Source organism: Sebastes fasciatus, chromosome 21, assembly GCF_043250625.1.
Source record: "Sebastes fasciatus isolate fSebFas1 chromosome 21, fSebFas1.pri, whole genome shotgun sequence".
Classification (NCBI taxonomy): Eukaryota; Metazoa; Chordata; class Actinopteri; order Perciformes; family Sebastidae; genus Sebastes; species Sebastes fasciatus.
The window spans coordinates 11,102,637-11,117,997 of record NC_133815.1 but is presented as its reverse complement, the minus strand read 5'-3'; the positions used below and the strand labels follow the sequence as shown (position 1 = coordinate 11,117,997).

At 41.6% G+C, this 15,361-nt stretch overlaps 2 protein-coding genes across 4 annotated transcripts; one reads left to right on the top strand and one right to left on the bottom strand.

The window, feature by feature from the left end:
* Positions 1-2,751: 2,751 nt before the first annotated feature.
* Positions 2,752-12,029, bottom strand: LOC141759702 (thiosulfate:glutathione sulfurtransferase). Of its 3 annotated transcripts, none has more exons than XM_074621993.1 (4): positions 11,931-12,029; positions 4,294-4,416; positions 3,482-3,644; positions 2,752-3,118 (listed from the first exon to the last, which is right to left on the bottom strand). In XM_074621993.1, the coding sequence occupies exons 2-4, from the start codon at positions 4,382-4,384 to the stop codon at positions 3,064-3,066; spliced, it is 309 nt and encodes a 102-aa protein (XP_074478094.1). In that variant the 5' UTR covers positions 4,385-4,416; positions 11,931-12,029; the 3' UTR covers positions 2,752-3,063. The 3 variants fall into 3 exon arrangements, with proteins under 3 accessions (XP_074478094.1, XP_074478092.1, XP_074478093.1); XM_074621991.1 differs by lacking the exon at positions 11,931-12,029 and adding an exon at positions 5,304-5,506; XM_074621992.1 differs by lacking the exon at positions 11,931-12,029 and adding an exon at positions 4,509-4,521.
* Positions 8,533-10,554, top strand: LOC141759703 (cystatin-B-like). The gene is made up of 3 exons (XM_074621995.1): positions 8,533-9,294; positions 9,416-9,517; positions 10,198-10,554. Exons 1-3 carry the CDS (start codon positions 9,181-9,183, stop codon positions 10,324-10,326), a joined length of 345 nt encoding a protein of 114 aa, XP_074478096.1. The 5' UTR covers positions 8,533-9,180; the 3' UTR covers positions 10,327-10,554.
* Positions 12,030-15,361: the final 3,332 nt, after the last annotated feature.

Below are 15,361 nucleotides of genomic sequence, written 5' to 3'. Positions count from 1 at the left end.
GCTTTGTTTTGCTATCTTCTACATGGCATTTTAAGATAAGAGTAAAGCCCTGCAGGAGCAGCACACCAAACAAATGAGAACCAATGTGAAGGGAAGGTTTTGCTTTTCCTTTATGAAACAGTTCCAACTTGCAAAGAGTCCAGTTTCATTAGAAAACCCAGAGAAAATTCAATAGATCTTCCTGTAGCACTTGGTTGTATTTTAATACATATGTTTGTTCTTTTAATCATTACATTAATCTATTAATTGTGAGGCAAATGAAGACCACATAGCTCATGTTTCCATATATTTCTATATTTAAATGCATGTGCTGAAGGTTTCATTACAACACTTCCCATATAAAGTGCATTTTCAAAAAGCAGTGAGCAGCAGGAGGTTGATGATGTGCTCGGTGTAATCGCAGCAGCTGACAAACAGCCCTTACTGATTGATTTTCACCACCAACCTGGAGTCAGTTTGTGTTTTAACTAATGTTAAAGTGCCCAAAATGTCCTTGGGAGTTTGAGCCATCCTTCTTCTCCACAGCAGCAGCAGCAGCACAATGGTAAATATCTCCTGTACACTGACTGCAGAGCTGAAGAGAATCCTAATGCGCACTGTGGTCGGAGTGGATCTATATATTTGAAACTTAAAATTGATGTTGTGTGACATCCAGAACACATGCTGAATTTGGACTTTAGACGAGTGCACAGCAGTTAATCAACTCATTGAATAACATGTCCAATAAATCCAGATTTCCCTTTCATTCTGTTTATCTGCATTATGCAACATTCAGCAAATCAATCACAGTCTCTTCCACATGAATGGCAGCTACTGGAAGTGTGTCATTTTTCTTTCTGGAGTGGCTATTGCCTCTCTGACTTTGTGATTTACAACTTAAACGTGCAAAAAAGAAGAAAGTGTTTTCAAAAAGAGGCACGTCCAAACTCCTTTTTCATGATTGATTACCGAGAGGATCAAATGATGTATGAACCCACAGTGGGCCATCACAACTATTTCGCTACCTGCAGAGATCATAAACAGCATTAATTCCTCCACACACACACACACACCTGCTTTACTGCTGATGTGCTGCGAATAGCCCCGATGAGAGAGGATAGGATGGAGGGTGAAGGTGAAGTGGGATCTGCTTTCCCTCTAAATGAGGCATCTTTGGACCTTGTGCAGATCGGGCTCCTGACAGCTGCTCACACAGCTGTTACTTACAGAATCCATACCTGTCTAGACCAATACCTGTGTGAAGGTCAGGCCTGAGAGGGTATTGCTATAAAGGACAGTGGTAGGAATGATGGAAATCAACATTTTCAGAGTTGGTTGACATTTTGCTGCCATCTATTGGTCCAGAGACGGAACTGCTTTTATCCCACACTCAAACTCACAAGCTGGGTCCCAAATCGGAACTACAGTACTAATTCAAAGCAGGTTTTGAGTCTGTATGCATGAGTACGTTCACATGGGAACATTTGGAGTTAATGGGCACCACTCTCCCAAAACGCAGTGCACAAAGGAAATAGAGGAACTGGTTAAAAAGGTGCAGTGTGTACAACACGTTCTCATCCCAACTCGTCACATACTGACGCTTTGTCAGATCCCTTAGCGTCAATTTTCGCTCGCAGTAACCACGTGCATAATGTTGTGAATTAAACAAAAACACTTGTTTAGGATTAGGCAACAAAACCACTTAGTTTTAAGAAAAAACAACATGGTTGGGCTTAAAATAACTACTTTTTTTGTGAAAAAATGTGACTTGATGCTGTGAACACGGGACACGAACGATCAGCTGATTCTAAAGTGAAAGTGATGCATGGGACACAAACAGCGGTCTCCTGGATGAAAGCCTGTTGACCTTTAACTGTTGGGTAACTGGGTTTACATTGTAGTTAATGGAAAGCCAGGTGTGTCACATACCAGCGCTAAAGGGTGCCTCGTGCAGCGGTATCGAACGAAAACAGCTTTGACAAAGTGTCTGAATTTGACGCTCTGGGAATGAGAACAGCGACATCTGCAAATTGCAACCAACTGAAGCTTCTCCCGTGTGCCAAGCGTGTAGGAGCACTACGGTGGCTGTTGCGAAAAACGCGAATGGCCCTCTCTAGAGTCGGTTGCTGTAAGAGTAGCGCAAGTGTAAAATGTGTGGGTATGTGGGAATTTAGGGGTGAAACAAGAGAGAGACAGCAGTGGCGAATGTGTGTGAGCAAACAAATGAGCTAGTGGAGCAGAAGACAAGAGTTTAGCTGTGATAATATCAAGTGAATGTACAGTAGAAGTTGCAGTTTGTGCAGAAATGCTGCAATAGAGGTGTCTGTTGGTTCGGTTTTTCCCGGCAGCTCAGTGGAGTGACGGGGGTTAACTCCTTAGCGTGATCGACTCCGGCACAAGCAGGAATAGTTAACACAGTGGTTTGTCCGTTCTGGGCCACTGTAGAAACATAGCGGCCTGCTCCGTGAAGAGGACCCGCTCCGTATGTAGATATAAACGGCTCATTAGAAGGTAACGAAAACACGACTCTTGTTTTTTAAGGTGATTATACTCCAAAGAAAAAATACTTAATATTATATTCCTGCCAATAGATCCCTCTAAATGTTACACACTGCTCCATTAAGATGTTGACGTTTATAAGATGCTAACTTCAAAAACAGTAAACTACAACTATAACTACATATAGCTGAAAAAAAGAAAATGAAAAAAAAAATGAGCGTGTAGTGCAGAATTTGGATAAACTGCAGGACTACAAATGTGTACAAAGACATGTTGAAATTTGTTTATAATTTAATCAAGGCCTAGCATTTTCACAATCAGTTTGTCATGAATCACAGAATAGAAAGGATACACAGCATTTGCAAAACCTTCAAGACAGAGTCTGGTTAGCAGCTAAAACAATGTAACATGGCAAAGAAGTTCAATCTTTAAAGTAACAGTTAATATGAATTAAGTGTGTAACTTGTAACAGTCAACTGAATGTAGCTAAAGAGCGACTGGCATCTCTCATTTATATTTTGTTTTATATTAGCTGTATTTTAAATAAAAATGATTGAATTGAAGTGCAGAATTGAGCCCGGGGCTTCATTTTCCTTCTTTTTCTTCCCACTCGCTGTACCCTCCTTTATAATGTCTCGCCCTAAGAAAAAGAAGCAGAAAGAGAAGAGCTTAGTCTCACTGCTGTTTGTTTTTCTACTAAAAAGTCAAACGTGTTCAACGAACCAAAGCAGCGTCCGAGGACATTGAACTCTAGTCGCAGCACCACTGGTTAAACATTAAATAACACACAAAATGTGCCATTTTATAGTGCTGCATAGCTCCACTACAGCACATTATGTGGTTCAGCAGGGTCCACATTACCAAACATGACTGAAATCAGAGAGTTTAACAATGGGGTCACTTTTATTTATTTATTTACTCTTTAGGTAATAAAGAGCCTTTAATGGGTCATGTAATATCACGACTACAGGATTTTTGAATGTGTGTATCTGCTGTTATTTACCTGCTGAATCCCAGCTGACTGGCGATGTCCAGCGCTTTGGAGCTCCTGTTGCCTCTTTGGCAGTGAAACACGATGTTGTCGTCATCTCTCCCAGGAGCCTTCACTTCAAATCTCTGCTGAAAGAGCTCTGGGGACAGCTTCAGGCTCTCCTCCAGGTTGTCCACTGGTATTCAAACACACAAAAACAATATGATCAAAATGGTCAAACTAGGCAGCGCTGATCAAATATGAATTCATATTCTGTTACTGTAATGCCTATTTCTCGCCTCAAATTTTCAGAAACATCTTGTAGTGTACTGTCGGGTCACAAACTACTTTTTCCTGTGATGATAAAGTTTGCCTTCAAATATCTTCCCATCAAACACATACATCTTGTTGCCAGCCTGTTCCACGCACTATTAAAGACATCTAAGTCAAGTCTCTTAAGGCCATATAAAAATCTGTTGATATAATTTCTAATACATTTTGATCCATCACACATTCTGGGCGCAGGAAATAGAAATCCATCCATCAGGCTTTAGCAACCGTTAAGAAAGCAACCTCAGTGGATTTGTGCATTTCAGCTGCTATCATATTGGAGTCAAGCAACAAACTTCACAAAACACCCTGAGCACTTCAGTTTCTACAGTTTTGTCATGTTCACAAATTGTCTTCCCAGTCCTCCCAGTCTCCAGAACTGTATTGGTCAGTGAAAACAGCCCTCCCATCACTCCCAGTTGAATGAATATTGCATATATAGCTTTGCTCTGCCCCATCTGATGGCATAATTCAGAAATTAAAAACACTCTTTTTTTACATGTGATAACACTTACGTGGGATGTTGACAGCATCTGGGATGCGTCCAGCCTGGTATTCATCAGGGTTTCTCACATCGAACAGCTGAATGTCTCGGTTGGACAGCATGGTCTTCAGCTGCGCATAGGTCACCACTGAAGCTGACATAAAAACATAAAAGATGACACATTAGTATGAAGTTCAAATCCACCCGTTGACACTTTTTACTGTAAAACCCTATAAACTCCCTCACCATCCATTGATTTAACAGTATGTTAGGGCTAATTTAGCTGTGGTTACTGCCTGGTCAATGCTGTGAGGGTAAACTAGACCTTTTTCCTATCTATTGTTTTCAATTTGAAACAAAAATGCCAGTCAACCAAACTATTTGTTTCAAACAATCACGTGAAAAACACTAGATAGTCCATTCAGTTTGACAATGCTGAACGAAAGTTAAAACACAGGCAGCCTACATAACGTTTTGTACAATGGTAAGCACTCAAATAGATAGATAGATAGATAGATAGATAGATAGATAGATAGATAGGTAGATAGATAGTAACTTTATTGATTTTTTGGAAATTCAGGTTTCCAGCATCACAGTTCCATAGTGCAAAACATGGTAATAAAAAGGCAGTAAAAAAGTTAGTAGTGCAAAGCACAAAAAAATATACCAGATATAAAAATACAAGGAGATGAAGAAAAACTGTTAAAAGTGAATATAGTGCAGGGTAACAGATGTGATACACGACTATTAAGAAAGTGAATATAGTGCAGAAGAGACTGTTAAATGTGAGTATAGTGCAGGGTAACTCCAGTAGCTTAGTCTATGAATACTGTGTGCATTATTATCTGTCCTGCAGACCAAAGTCCTCCCAAGAGAGGTGTTGTACAGTTTGATGGCTCTTTAAAGCGTCATTTCACCTCTATAATAATAATATTATAACACAGCACCAGCACATATGGAGACGCGAAGGCCAACATGAATATTATGGTGCTCCCTTTTGGACAAAATATACAAGGAAACATTTTTTTTTTTTTTTTTTACCGTTGTTTATTGCTTCTCCGCATTTTGGACTTGAGGTTGTAAAAGCCCGTAAAAGTGAGCCAAAGGTCGGATAAGACCTGCTGTTCACTTCCGCCACAACCTGGCAGAAACCTCGAGACAGCACAAGAGACAACATGAAGAAGACAAGTGCGCCGCGCAGCCTGCTGGGAAGAGAAAACATGTCGCGTCTTTTCTTCCTTCTTCTTCTACTATATTAAAAAAAACGTCCCTCAATAAACGCTGCTTATGACGCCATCCTCAGGTAGGAAAGGTGAAGGGTCTCCTGTTGTCTAAATATTATCTAAAGATCAGTCAGTTCACATTTAAAAAGACAAAAAACAAGAAACAAGCATATGACTTGCCAGAAATAACTTATTTAAGATTGATTTTGTATGTGTTATTATGTGTAGTTGACATTATGAACCAAACCATTTGGTCATTTAATCAAATTACATGCAGTAGAAATAAAAATAATAGCATTTGTTTTATCTTTATCCCAGTTTAAGAGACACATTTTCCATGATTAGCAAAAAATATACCCATTATGCTGATTTAAACCTGCAGTAGGCAGAATATTTTTGGCATCATTGGGAGAAAATGCCATAATAACCTTTCAGCATATTGTAATTCAAGTGTTTCTTCTGCACCTCCTCATGGCTCTGTTTTCAGGCTTTAAAAAATCTAGCCCGTGACGGGAGACTTTGGCCAATCACAGGTCATTTCAGAGAGAGAGAGCATTCCTCTTGGCTGTTCATTCAACCGAGGCAGCTGTCAATCACTCGCAAACTCCGATCAAATGTTAAACTTGTCAGCGCTGATCAAATATGAATCAATATTCTGTTACTCTAATGCCTATTTTTTTGCCTCAAATGTTTTCAGAAACATCTTGTAGCATACTGTTTAGCTGTAAAATGAGAAAGTTTGCTCCGGCTCTGGCTGATAGATGAAAATCAGGATGAGGATGTCTCACACTTGTCCAGCAGATGTCCTCATTGGGCTTCACTAGTGCTTGTTTGTATATCTCCATCATGTGATGGTCAGAGTAGTCAGCCTCCCGTGATTTATTTGTGCTTGTGGCTGACTATATAGCCTATATACAGTATATATATTAGTAAAGTAACTCAGTACATTTACTCAATACTGTACTTAAGCACAATTGTATTTTACTTGAATATCTTCTGCTACTTTATACTTTTTACGGAAATTTACCATGAAGATTAATTACAACCACTAATCCACAATGCTAGCAGGCTCATCATCTGCTGTTTCCCCCTCCTCAAGCTGCATTCAGCTTAAAGGTACTGTGTCCTGGTCATGGAATTCTTTTCCGATCCAAGTTTTAGTGGATTCTGGTGCTGAGGACAATTTGATTGACTCTGACTTTGTTTCCCAGTCCAATCTTCCCTCCGAGCTTCTTCCTGAGCCTAAGGACGTGTTTGCCCTCGACAGAAAACTGCTAGCCCATGTCACTCATCGCACTGCTCCATTATCACTGCTTCTATCTGGTAATCATCACAAGACTATCTCACTTTACATCATTTCATCACCCACTTCACCGCTAGTGTTAGGTCTCCCCTGGCTTAAGCTCTACAACCCACACATAGACTGGTCCACCTCATCCATTACTAATTAGAGCTTATTTTGTCATTCACACTGCTTACACTCCGCCATTCCTACCAGTGTCACCACCTCGCCAGTTCCACCTAGACCCGTAGATATCACCTCTGTTCCCTCTGAGTATCATAACCTCCAGGAGGTTTTAACAAGGCTCGAGCCTCGGCATTACAACCTCATACAGAAAATGCCGTCTCGTTCGGTAGTTGCTCTGCGTATTTCTCTCTAGTGTCTTTTCAGTCGTACTATTTTTCCTAGCGTCCCATGTTGCTTTTCTTTGTTTCTGCTTTTACATCCTCAATACGTGGTCAACATCCTCAACCAAGTTGCATCTTGGTTAAGGAATGGAATGCCATCCCACAGCAATGTGTGACCAGCATGAGGAGGAGGTGCCAGGCTGTTGTGGCTGCGTATGGATCTTCCACCGCTACTGAGGCTCCCGACGCTGTATTAAATGAATAAAGTGTAAAATTGCCAATATGTCTTGTTTGTTCCTTGTTACTGATAGAGAGTTCAATCATCCAATCCACCAAACAGCTCAAAAAACAAGAGTCAATACCAACAGGAGAATACACTGTTTACCATTGGCAGAGCATTTTGGCAAATTTCACTTGGGCGCTACCCACATAATCAGCTGTGCTGCTCATCCCACAAATGCATGATCCTTACAAGTTGGACATCATTGTGAAGATAAATAAACAGGCTTTCCAACGATGTTAAATACAATGACCATTAGCATTGTAACAACAGAGAAATAATCGACCAAACACAAATTTCCAAACTTTTTTTTCCGAGTGTATGTACCTGTCTTACACTATTTGACCGATAGGTGATTTCGTGTGCATATGAAGCCCAGATGAATCCTCGTGAAATGAACCCTTATGCGAACCAATTTGCTGAATCTGTCTTTATTTTGGATCAACAAGGCTAGCCGGTTCCCAGCATTAGACTTTTGGTGGGCTGTCACTACAAACAAGGCACTATGCTCCTGATTGGACGAACGTTTTCCCTCCGTGGGCTGCTGCTCCCAGCTTACAAACCGGAAACAGTATGGAGGCTCGTTTGGAAACTTTCTCCTCTTATTTCACAAAAATAGTTCACCGAAATGTGTTTCTGAAAACATTTGAGGCGAGAAATAAGCCATGCATTTGATAAATCTGTCTTTATTTCGGAGCGTGTGTTGAGTAATCCAGGAAGTTTTCTGTGAAGCGCGTATCGAGGCTTGTTTCGTTTTAGACAAATGACGTCATTGAAGATGCCCGAAGCCGAAATACAGTTGAGAACTTATTGTTCCTGAATAAAAACGAATAATGTCTCCCATCTATCATTTTCCTTCAGTTACACAAGCACATTTACTGCCCTGTGCCCGGTTAAACCGCTGCCACATATCTGGAATATAAACTCGGAAAAAAAAAGTTTGGAAATTTGTGTTTGGTCGATTATTTCTCTGTTGTTACAATGCTAATTGGCATTGTATTTTACATCCTACTTGTAAGGATCATGCATTTGTGGGATGAGCAGCATAGCTGATTATGTGGGTAGTGCCCAAGACAAATTTGCCAAAATGCTCTGCCAATGGTAAACAGTGTATTCTCCTGTTGGTACTGACTCTTGTTTTGAGTTGTTTGGTGGATTGGATGATTGAACTCTCTATCAGTAACAAGGAACAAACAAGACATATTGGCAATTTAACACTTTATTCATTTAGTACACCGTCAGGAGCCTCAGCAGCGGACGGAAGATCCACATGCAGCCACAACAGCCTGGCACCTCCTCCTCATGCTGGTCACCAACCTGGTCACACGTTGCTGTGGGATGGCGTTCCATTCCTCAACCAGGATGTGACTTGCCTTATCACACGGGCCTAGTCGTAACCAGTCTGTATTGGCAAAGTTTTATCACTTTCCTGCAGTGTTTTGGACCCAAATCAGCTGTCACATCCAAACACGCCTCAGACTAACCCACATTGTATTTAAAGAGGGCAAACAAACAGAGTTATTAAAATATATTTTGATAATTTTCCTTCCTTATATTTTAAATGATATACACTAGAAATAGAAATATCATTTTTATAGTTACTTCCAGCTCAGAGACTTCATTTGTTGTTTTAATCGGTTTGTGACATTGTTTAAACCCCCCTCTACGCTGATGGTATAACCCATAATACAGAGTATAACTTACCTGACTCAACTTGAAAGCTGACACAAACTACATAGTTTTCGTTTCGTATTTTTGCTAATTTTCACCACTGAAAACTGTCACAATGGCTTCAGATGAACAATGCACGGGGGATTCTCCCACACATGATCAGGGCAAGATTGGAGGGCTTACCCCGCCTGCTGAAGCCGACAAAGACATTCAGAAGCTCTGTGATAGCGTAAGTAGAAAAAAAGGAATATTATTATTACATTTTGACTTTGTTCTCTCAAAACTATTCACATACAGTAAACAGGGCCTGTATTTCATGTTGACGTTGTCATCATCTCATTGTTCCTCAGGTCAAGGTCCAGGCAGAGAAACTAGCCGGGAAGACTTATGATGTTTTCACAGCCATAAGATACAGGAGTCAGCTAGTGAACGGGAACATCTACTTCATCAAGGTAAATATTATTTTCAAGGCAAAAAGCATAATAACTATGGAGTCCCTTAAATCCTGTAAGATTGACTGGAAACAACTTTTACTTGATTTAATAGTTTTTACATAAACAATGGACTTGTATGTGAAAGGAGTTGCTTAACTGTAGTGATGAACCCACAGGGAATTATCACTGAACTACTCATTTCTATGAAGGTTTATAGCAACAAGCTAAATTGTTTGGTTTTCAGGCCCGCAACTTTTATGTTCACTGACTGATGTAAAATCCCCTTGTGCACTACCTGTCCACCAAACGGCAGATGGACAAGGTTAGCGCCTAGCTGGCTGATTAGATAACTGCATTAACGAGCAGTTGAACAGTTGTACCAAACTGGGCTGGGATATATACGAATTTTGATGACTGCACAGGAGAAATATGTTAATTCAATAAATAAATGTTTACACATTACCCCACTGCACAATTGTGATCGACCATAAAACACGCATTTTCACCTACTTTTTCACGAAAATTTAAAAAATAATGATTGATTATTTAAAAGGGACACATGACTTGGCTATTTCCACGTCTGGGAAAAATTCTGGATTAAATGCTGTTATTGATTTGTTTGCTGTTTGTTTACAGCTGGTTTCCGCTGCTTCCAAGTGGCCAAGACCTTCTAAAACTTTACTTCTACTTCCTTGCAGGTCCATGTGGGAGGAGAGGATTATGTTCACCTCCGTGTTTTCAAAGGCCTCCCATGTGATGGAGGAAACATAGAGCTGAGTGCCATGCAGCAGAACAAGACCCTCAAGGACCCTATTGTGCCCTTCTAATGGGATCCTAAACCAAACAAAGCATTGGTGCCATCAGGCTGCTGTCTTATTATAATCAGTTATGATCAAATTATCATGGCTCATTATGTAATGCAATGCTATATGCAGTTCCCATTCCTAACATATTATAACATACTGTGTCGTACTGTAGATCATGATGTAAGGAGTATGTCAAAATGGAACTATTTTGTACAAGATGAATGAATAAATGAATTCGATTTGATGTGATATTAGATTGTTAGATTGTTTCTGCTTTTTCATTCTCAATACGTGGTCAACATCTTAAAATAAGAATATGTGTATTCTTTAAAATAGTGAATTTGATTCTTTACACCAAAATTAACATTCAAAAGTAAATGTAATTAGTTGCATTATAAACAGTTTTAAGGTTTCAGGCTTCATACGAGGTGAAAAATGACGTCCCATTAAACTATATCTTAAACAAAAGTATCTGTTGCACGGGCACTGAGCCGTGCAACCCTCATTGGGTTTCACATTTGCTCGTTTCTATATCTCCATCGTGTGATGGCATTGATTTACTTGTGCTTGTGCAAGTATATATTTGTATAGCCCAAAATCACAAATCACAAATTTGCCTTAGTAACTCAGTAGAGTAGTATATATAGTAGTAAAGTACGTCAGTACAGTAGTAGATATAGTAGTAAAGTAACTCAGTACATTTACTAATTGCTGTACTTAAGCAAAATTGTATTTTACTTGAATATATTCTGCTACTTTATACTTTTTACTCCACAACATTTATTTGATAACTTTTGCTAATTCAGATTAATAACAAAATATAATCAGCAAATACCTTTAAGGTTAAAATAAGATAAGACTTTATTGATCCCCAGGGGGGAAATCACAAGCAGTACACTGTATAAAGTCATTTATATTAGCCTCACCTTAAATGCTTTCCTGATGAATATATTATTGACTAGAAATGGTTGATAAAGTTCACTGGACCAGTAACTATATAGTTACTGGTAACTATATAGTTACTGGTCCAGTGAACTTGAAACAACAGGGAGAGGATGCTTTGACCTTTTATTTTTCTTGGATCACTTATCTGCTGGGGGAGAAACACAAAGCAATGATTAATACATCCTGTTACTGTGTAAATGTACAGTGTTCATTGAAATGATCACTTCCTTCTCTTTCTAATACCCTGAGTATGTATTGTTAAGTGTGTGCTGTACAGACATCTGACAGTTTGTGAATTCTGTAAAACACATATCAGTTTTTAACTCTGCAAGAAAAACTGTTAAAACTGAATATAGTGCAGGGTAACAGCTGTGATAAAGGACTATTAAAAAAGTGAATATAGTGCAGAAGAGACTGTTAAAAATTAGTAAAGTGCAGGGTAACTCCAGTAGCTTAGTCTATGAAAGTGCACTGTGTGCATTATTATCTGTCCTGCAGACCAAAGTCCTCCTTTGTTGTACAGTTTGATGGCTCTTTAAAGCGTCATTTCACCACTATAATAACAATAATGTTATAACACAGCACCAGCACATATGGAGACGCGCAGGCCAACATGAATATTATGGTGCTCCCTTTTGGACAAAATATACAAGGAAACCTTTTTTTTTTTTTTTTTTTACCGTTGTTGATTGCTTCTACGGAATTTTGGACTTGAGGTTGTAAAAGCCCGTAAAAGTGAGCCAAAGGTCGGATAAGACCTGCTGTTCACTTCCGCCACAGAAGGCCCACTCATAAAATGCATTGACTTCACTGGTACCGAATCTCCCTCCAAACTAAATTGTAAAGCTGAAGGGCTTTTGGGGTTTACCACCTATTTTGCCTACCATTGACACAATCCTAGACAGTTTATTCTTCTATCTACAGTGTAGGTGACCGTACCAGGCAGGAAGGTTAAAGGTTAAAATCCTCTCAACAATAGTTTTGTACACTAATTCTAAAATCTGCCGGCTGACACCGAGGCCACTAAGTTTCCTTAGAAGATAAAGTCGCTGTGAGCATCTCTTGAAGATATACTCTGTATTTTCAGAGAAGCTCACCTGGGTGTCCAGGACTGTACCGAGGTATTTAAAGTGTTCCACAGTTTCAACATGTTGGCCATCAAGTGAAACTGGCTCTGTGATCAAATGTTGTTTTGTGCAGCACATGATTAATTCTTTCTTCTCGGCCACATTGATTTCTAGCTGGCTAGTGTGACACCGTGTTTGAAGGGCTGTAGTGTGGGCCAGATAGGCAGCTTCACCTAGTGGGCCTGTTTCCTGTAAAAGGCCAACTAAGGCCATGTCATCCACATACTTAAACAGTCTAAAATGTTTCTCATTGGTCATAAATTCATTAGTAAAAAGAGAGAATAGCACAGAGGAAAGAACACAGCCTTGTGGGCAGCCTGTCTGACATGTTCTCCCTGACACAGACCCTCTGATCCACACAACTAACCCTGTGTTGATGTTGAGATCAAGGAGCCTTTTCAGGAGAATATGCGTCTTCATTGAGTTAAAAGCTGAGCTAAAATCCACAAATAAAGCTCTGGCATAACCTTTAGGATGCATAAGGTGTTTTGCATTGATGGTACTGCACTGCAGGAGCAGCTCTCCTTGTTGCTGAACCACTGATGGAGGTTTCGAGGACAGGGCAGGGTGTCGTAGGTTGCACGGATGAGAAAGCTGAGTCTGGTTTGTGGAATCTTTCAAAGATCTGCCCAACTGATTGACCTGTCGATGGTGCTCTCCCACGTTGTCCAGACTCCCTGGCGACCCTGTGACACAGCCTTGATCTTAAAGCACTCATGCTCTGTCCTCGTTACCTCAGCTACCACCATCGCTTTCCTCTTCTTTCCTGTTGGCCTTGGACCAGAAGCGAGGTGCTTCTCCCCAGCCTAGTCCTGCGCGTCCAGTCTGGATTCTGCCAACGATCTCTTGGTGTTGCAGCCTGCTGATCGCCTGGTCGACTCCTGCCTGGCTTCTCCATTTCCGCCCTGTATGGACGGGAGCATTCGCACTTCTCACCAGCGGGTCGGTAGACTCCCTTAGCTCCAGGACCAATCTTGCCTTTTCCTGTTTGTAACCCAGGCTGATGGACTGGAGCGGGAGCTGCAGTGCATTCCTCCCAAAGAGGCCAGTGTCGGAGAGGCATCGAGGCAGCCCTAGCCATTTCCGGATGTATGTGTTGGTTGCTTGGTCCATCCTGCTGGCTGTGGATGAGGGAATTTCTGACATCTTCAGTGGCCACATCACCCTTCGGTACAAAGTGGACTGATAACACCACACTTTATACTTTCCAGGGAGCTGGGTTTGGTCGATTCTGGCCAGGTCATCTGTGAGCTGTTTCAGTGCAACTTTCCCCATCTGCCTGTCGGAGAGCTCTGCCATGTACTGCCTTCCTAGGCTCTGGATGGGCTGGTTGGCCAGGAGCGGGATTTCCTCTCCGCCTGCAACAAAAATGGTGCTGTCACTTCTGACTTCTCTTCAGAGAGAGAGGCTTCGTGACTTTGATGGCTTGATCTTCATTCTTGCCCACGTCACAAGTTCATCCAGCCTTTTCAGCAGCCTAGCTGTACATGCTGCTGTCTGCAGGATGCTTGTTACGTCTTCCATATAGCTTCTCAGTGGAGGGAGCCTCTGTCCTGACTGCAGCTTTACGCCTCTGACCATTTGTCCGTCTCCAATCAGGATCACTTCGAAAGCTGTCACAAACAGGATGGGGGAGATTGAGCACCCCATGGCGATTCCTACCTCCAAGCGCTGCCACCTTGTTGTGAAGTCTTGGTGGGCGAAGCACATCTGGAGATCCTTGAAGTATCTTGCCACTAGGCTGCTGATGGTGTCAGGAATGTAGAAAAACTCCATGGCAAACTCAATGAGCTGGTGGGGAACGGATACATAGGCGTTAGCTAGATCTAGCCACATGACATGCAGGTCGCCTTTCTCTCGCTTGGCTCTCTGGATCTGTTCCCATATCATTGCGGAGTGCTCCACACATCCCGGAAAGCTTGGCACACCTCCCTTCTGAACGCTGGTGTTGATGTATCCATTGCCAATGAGGTAGTTGGTCATCCTCTTGGCATCCTCTTGTGCTGAGCTCTTTGTCCAGCCTCTGCCACTCCGCAGCCTCGTTTGCTTTTGGCCAGTTGAGATTGTTCCTTCTTCGTGGTTCCTTCCTCTCCACCTGCTGGCACGGCTCCACCGTTGGGGAATTGCTAGTTGTGCTCCTTGCATGCACACGTACAGGGGGATTACAGTCAACTACTGGGCCTTCTACGACTGCCAACTGCCCGCCTTCAGCAACGCCGGGTCCTTGTGCTCTGTGGTTTTCTACCTGGCTTATGGTATCTCTTGTCTGACCTGACTGAACAGTGCAAGGTTGCTACTGGCCTTTCCCAAAACACTTTGCTCTTCCCTGGTGAATTCGTAACCGCCTGTACGTGGTCACTTTCTCCCAGCCACACTTGCATTTCCGGATGATCTTTATATTGTTCATGTTCATTCCAGTCATTTCCGTGTTGTCTGTCCGGTTAGGCCCTTCTTTCATCCCGCCTCTCGAGGGGCTTCGGGTTGTCCTTTCTTATTTGTCTTCGTAGTCAGATTGTGGCTGTCTCCTGGTCAAGAGACTAGCAGGATAGGCGACTAGCCACCCACTACCAGTGCAGTCTTTCCCGCTGTCATCCAGTCTTTCCTGGCTGTCCTCCAGTCTGCCCTGGACTCCAACTGCCCTTTCAAAGTAGTCACTGGGTATCCCAGGAGGTTCACTGGAAATACAGGTGGGTGTTCCTAAATTAATTATCCACTGTCACAAAACCTGTTCATCATGGAACGTTTTTTAAACAACAACTTGACTACAGAGAGGGTTAAGGTTGCAGTCTACTCTTTGTCTTTGGGAGTTTTTCTGCTGCACAGCAGAAACTGTTAAAAGAGGAAATACAAGAAAGAAGAAAAGCTTATGGAGCTGTTTAGTTAGTATACATGACTCACTGTTTTTCAGTCCAACCAGTCTGTATTGGCAAAGTCTAGTCACTTCCCAGCAGTGTTTAAACCTAATGGTCAGATATTCCATCCAA